The 5,907-nt window shown below is 47.1% G+C and overlaps 2 protein-coding genes across 2 annotated transcripts; both read left to right on the top strand.

Moving 5' to 3' along the window:
• The first annotated feature begins 926 nt into the window (after window positions 1-926).
• LOC105556833 lies at window positions 927-2,816 on the top strand. The gene has a single exon (XM_012003946.1). It carries the CDS (start codon window positions 942-944, stop codon window positions 2,814-2,816), a length of 1,875 nt encoding a protein of 624 aa, XP_011859336.1. The 5' UTR covers window positions 927-941.
• Window positions 2,817-2,896: 80 nt separating this feature from the next.
• Window positions 2,897-3,506, top strand: LOC105556829. The gene has a single exon (XM_012003942.1). The coding sequence runs from the start codon at window positions 2,914-2,916 to the stop codon at window positions 3,493-3,495; it is 582 nt and encodes a 193-aa protein (XP_011859332.1). The 5' UTR covers window positions 2,897-2,913; the 3' UTR covers window positions 3,496-3,506.
• The last annotated feature ends 2,401 nt before the right edge of the window (window positions 3,507-5,907 follow it).

Here is a 5,907-nt window from a genome sequence, read left to right as displayed (position 1 = left end):
CTGCGTTTCAGAGACGGGTATTCACCGGTGCGGTAATCAATTTCCGTTATATCGAGCCTAGAAAATTTCTCGAAGACGTCAGAGACACGGTGATGGAGAAGGCACGCGACAATGTGGAAAGACATAACTGTGTGAAGGTCAACATGGTATTCAATGGAAAATTTGTTGCGTTCGAAAAGACCGCTATAAAGAGCATTGTCACGAAAAATCGACAGCTGTTGCGCACTGCAGATCTGGGCGAATGGTACGATACGGTGATGGAGACGATATTGGCAAAATTGGAGGAGTTTCAGGAACGCGACAGCGGGTGGGCGCTGTCGCGTATTCTGAATGTAATGATCAATGTAAATATGTGTAATCCTATGCGCGCGGGATGTTGGATGGAAATGCCGCTACAGGTACAAAAGAAGAAAGCGGTCGTGAACGTACGATCGAGGGATAACGCATGTTTTGCGCGGGCTGTGGTCGCGGGTATGTATCCTACCATGACGAATGCGACGAGATGGAGTCAGTATCCTGATTATCAAACGGTGCTAAGGCTGGATGGAATAACCTTTCCTATGCATCTGCGATAAATCAACAAATTCGAACGGCTAAACGATATATCAGTCAACGTGTTTACCACTAGGGAGGACAAACCGGATGGAGCGATCGTTCCGCTGTTTCTTACCGAACGCAAACGAGATGTTCATGTAAATCTTTTCTATGTATCAAATCCGCGATACGGCTTACAGTTTGGCCATTTTGCATGGATAAGGAATCTTTCGCGATTGGTCGGGAGTCAGGTTATCAAAAAACGAAACAAGAAGTACATTTGTGAGCGGTAAGTATTACGAGAGAGAGAGAGAGATATTACATGTAAAGTGTGCAATAACTACAATATATAAATTACTTTCAGATGTCTGCATTACTTTCACTCCAGTGAAGGATTGTCTAAGCACATGGTGGATTGCGAAAGGATGAATGACTGTGCGATCATTCTTCCGAACGAGGACAACAAGTGGCTCAGCTTTCGTCACTACGATCGAAAAGAGAGACTTCCGTACGTGGTATACGCAGATTTGGAGTGCATCTTGGAGAAGGAGCGAGAGGAGAGCGAGTGTGTATCGCGAAGTGTATTTGCCTATCAACATCATACAGTGTTTAGCGTTGGCTATTATGTGCGTTGTGTGCGGGAGGGGGAGGAGACGACGTACAAATCGTATCGCGGTGAGGACTGCGTGGCGTGGTTCGCGCGGGAATTGAACGATCTTGCGCATCGCGCGAGGCGAACTCTGACCGCGGTTGTGAGTATGATGTCGCTTACGTTAGATGAGATGCGTAGTTTTTGGAACGCGGAACGTTGTCACATATGCAGAGAGCCATTCCAGCCGAGTGATCAGCGCGTTCGCGACCACTGTCACATAACTGGACGTTACAGGGGTCCGGCTCATGTGCGTTGCAATATAAATTTTAACAATTCCTTCGTAATTCCGGTGTTTTTTCACAATCTTTCGGGTTACGATGCGCATTTCATTATCGAAGAGATTGCCAACGGTTTCGAGGGTAAAGTGGAATTGTTACCGTTGACCAAAGAAACGTACATTTCGTTTACGAAACACGTTCAGGGAACGTCGTCGGGAAAGGGACACAATTGTGTGAAGCTGCGATTTGTAGACTCGTGTAAGTTTTTAAGCGCCAGTCTCGCGCAATTGGTGTCGTATCTGAACAAGAACGAACTGCGAATAACACGGTCAGCGTTCTCGAATCTCAACGACGACGATTTCGAGATGCTCACGCGCAAGGGTGTGTTTCCGTATGAGTACGTCGATAGCGTCGATCGGTTACGCGAGACAGAATTACCGCCCCGCGAGGCCTTTTACAGTTCGTTGACTGGCGAGAACGTCAGCGATAACGACTACGAGCACGCGGTCACTGTGTGGCGACGTTTCCGCATCGGTAATCTTGGCGAGTATAGTGACTTATATTTGAAAACGGACGTTTTACTGTTGGCAGATGTGTTTGAGAATTTTCGCGACAAATGCATGCGGAGTTACGATTTGGATCCCGCTCATTATTACACGTTACCAGGGTACACGTGGGATGCGATGCTAAAATACACAGGTGTGCGATTCGAACTGCTGACTGACATTGATATGCTCCTTTTTGTGGAACGCGGTGTACGCGGTGGTCTGAGTCAGTGCTCTCACAGATACGCGCGAGCCAACAATAAGTATCTTCCGTCGCACGATCCGTTAGAAGCATCGACGTATCTTATGTACTATGACGTCAATAATTTGTACGGATGGGCTATGCGTGAATCATTGCCGTACGCGCAGTTTCAATGGGTCGATGACACCAATGCGGAAAGTCTAGATGTAATGGCTGTGACTGCAGATTCCGATATCGGTTACATTCTTGAGGTGGATCTTTCGTATCCGCGCGAACTCCACGAGGCTCACGCGGATCTTCCATTTTGTCCGTTGCGCGCTGCACCTCCAGGCAAGGTCACCGACAAACTATTAGCGACGCTTTACGATAAGTCGCGTTACGTTATACACTATCGCAATTTGCAGCAATGTTTGCGTCATGGGATGCGTTTACTTAAAATTCATCGCGTTTTACGATTTGCACAATCGCCGTGGCTGCGCGGATACATCGAATTGAATACGAGGTTTAGAATCGGTGCGAATAATGAATTCGAGAGAACTATGTATAAGCTTATGAATAACGCGGTGTACGGTAAGACCATGGAAAATGTGCGCGAGCACGTTGACGTGCGTCTTGTGACGTGTTGGGATGGTATGGCGGTATGGCGCAGAAGCGCTAATTGCTAGGCCGAATTTTCACAGTAAAAGCGTGTTTTCCGAAGATCTGATGGCCGTTGAGTTACGAAAAGTCGAAGTGATGCTCAACAAACCGATATACGTTGGCATGGCCATCTTGGAGATAGCGAAAACGCGATTGTACGCGTTTCATTACGAATACATGGTGCCGCTATACCACGGTTTGTGTCGAATATTGTACACGGACACGGACAGTCTGATCTACTTTGTAGCATGCGACGACATTTATAGGGATATGAAACGTTACATCGAAAGATTCGACACGAGCGACTACGCCGAGAACAACGTGTTCGGTATGCCGCGCGCGAATAAGAGCGTTCCGGGTCTGATGAAAGATGAGAATCGTGGCGCGATTATGGTAGAATTCGTAGGGTTGAGAGCGAAGATGTATGCCGCGAGGGTGCTCGGACAGAGTGATACGAAAAGGGTGAAGGGCGTAAAGAGAAACGTAGTCGAGAGAACGATAACGTTCGACGATTTCACGCGAACGTTGCGCGATATGACGGAGCAATCCAGATCGCAATACTGTGTGCGTTCGCGACTGCACGAAGTGTATACTGTGTCTGAAACGAAACTCGCTCTCAGTCCTCACGACGACAAGCGATACGTCGTGCCCGAATCGTACGACACGTTGCCGTGGGGACATTACAGGGTGCCGCAACATGACTAATACTATATGTGAAAACCTTTATTGCATACCAATAAATAAAATACAGTGTTACAATATTCCTGTCTTGTGTATCCACGAGTTGTGTGAAGTATCTATTCCTAGCCACTTTACGTACGCCTCGTTGCCTTTTCTACGTAGAACCTTCTCCACTAGATAAACGTCGGGGTTGGCGACTCGTGACAATTCGTGCTCGTAGAAACCTCCAGCTATTGGTTCTCCGCGATAATCTTTCAGTAGATACGTTACAGGATTTGTCAGCTGTACCTTGGCGATGCGAAACACTTCTGTAGTCCAGTTAGGTGTGTAGCCTTTTTCGAATATCGTTTTGAATTTGTTCACGCGCACCGCATCGTCGATCCTGAATCGTCCTGGAGCGGCTATCTTCATTCGACTGTACACCGTTTTCAAGAGTTTTTCGGCAGCAGCAGGCGTCACGTCTACAGGTCGCATACGGATCGTTCGATGTACGCGACGATTGTATTTCGATAACAGATTCGACAGGTCATTGATCCACACGTACGATCCGTTGAGCGTGAACATCTTCCACATGTCGTTCTTGAGCGTACGATTGAATCGTTCCACCACCGAGGCCTTCATCACGGAATACGTAGAGTAATGGTTGATGCGACATTGTTGCAATACTTCTCGCACGTCGGCGTTGTAGAATTCCTTCCCCTTGTCCGTTTGCAAATTTGTCGGACACCGCTTGCTCTCACGAAACAGTCGGGAGAGGGATGCAGCCACTTCCTTTCCACTTTTGCTTTTGAGTGGCACAGCCCACGCATACTTGCTCAACACATCGATGATTGTCAGTATGTACTTGTGATTCTTATTGAATCTCGAGTACGGTTGCATTTCCACCACATCGGCCTGCCACAAATCGTCGTATCCTCGCACTATGACACGTCGGCGTGGAAAGTTCTTCCGCGCCGGAGCATGCAATTCCTCCACGAGTATTCGTTTTTCGATGCTCATCGTCTTCTTTGTTTGTGGTATATAGTTGTATGCGTTATTTCGGTTGTAAAAGATCGTGAAGTTCCTTTAAGCAAGGATGGTCTCCGTGCTCCTGCTGAGTGGCAAGTTGCAACACTGTTATCAATTCTCTCACAGCGTTTTGCAGAATAAGTAACTGTCCGTTGTGCGAGGCACTTTCTCTTTGCAGATTCGATATTGTATTATCAACATCGACGACGGTCATATCTATGTCGGGCGTTTTTCCTTTTAACTCTTGTATCGTTCTATTGTACGTATCAAACTGTGATTGGATGAATTCGTCTCTTTTTGCAACATCGTTCGAATGCGTTTGTTTCCAGGTTTGTATATTGCTTAGTATAGTTTTTAATTCTCCTAGTTTTGTGTTATGCTGCTGTATTGCCCATCGGTGTCTGCCGTCGCTATCCTCGAGTCGTAGTATCAATGTTTCCACCTCTTTCGTAATTTTGTCACCGAGGGTTCTTTTCACTTCGTGCAATGTTTGTTCTTGCAGTTCCACAAGTTTTCGAGTACTCGCGATTTGTATCACGCTTTGTCGTAGCAGTTCATCCAATAACCGTATACTTTGGTTCACTGTAGACTGGTTGCTCTCTAACGTTGTTTGTATATCTCCGATCCTCTTTTCGAATGTCTTCGCGCTCTCTTCCACTCGATGTGAGAGCGCGCGAAGCGTGGTATCCACGTAATTTTTACTCGTCGCGTCGTTCGCGTGATGAGGTTCGCCTATGCGTTGTAATGTACGTGAGCGTCCGTCGTATTCACCATTAGTGTTTAGCCTTAACGTATTGTCGAGCACGTATTTCCGCAAGGACACGATCGATGAACGCGCTTCGTTCAGAGCGATCGCATCGTCGTCGTGTCTCTCACGAGACATGCCAAATTTGTTAACAGACATGACGCCCTCGAATGCGCGAACCGTACTGCTGACACAATCGGTGAAAACGGATTAATTTATAATGAATCCAGCCTCGCGAAGCTCTTCGAGTATCGATAGAATTTCGTTGTCGTGAGCGGTGTTGCCGGCGAGACGAGATGAATCGAGCAATCGAAGACGATTTGCCAATTCGTTAGGATCGTCCCAGTGAACGTAATCTACTGTGTTATCAGTTACTCGCATGGCTGACGGGACGCGGGTCGCACCCGCGCCTCTTTTCTTATCACCGCGAATGAGCGGATAATCATACTGTACTTGTAACCCTTATTACCCAGTATCGGCATACTTGCGCTGCGACCACGTCTGTGCGCGTTTGTCGCCAGTAGTATACTTTTGTACGTTTGCAAATCGTTATCGGTGTATAAGAGGTCGTTGGGCAGTCGTCGAAAAATCAATTCGTACAGACCAGGAGTACCGACGTATCTCGTTCCATCGATGATCATGGAATCGTCCTTGTTCACGTCGAATCGCTTGTCACCGAGTTT

Source organism: Vollenhovia emeryi, unplaced genomic scaffold (genome assembly GCF_000949405.1).
Source record: "Vollenhovia emeryi isolate VEMERY1.0 unplaced genomic scaffold, V.emery_V1.0 DF939755.1, whole genome shotgun sequence".
Lineage (NCBI taxonomy): Eukaryota > Metazoa > Arthropoda > Insecta > Hymenoptera > Formicidae > Vollenhovia > Vollenhovia emeryi.
Note: the sequence above shows the minus strand (reverse complement) of the source record. Positions and strands in the feature narration are given on the sequence as shown.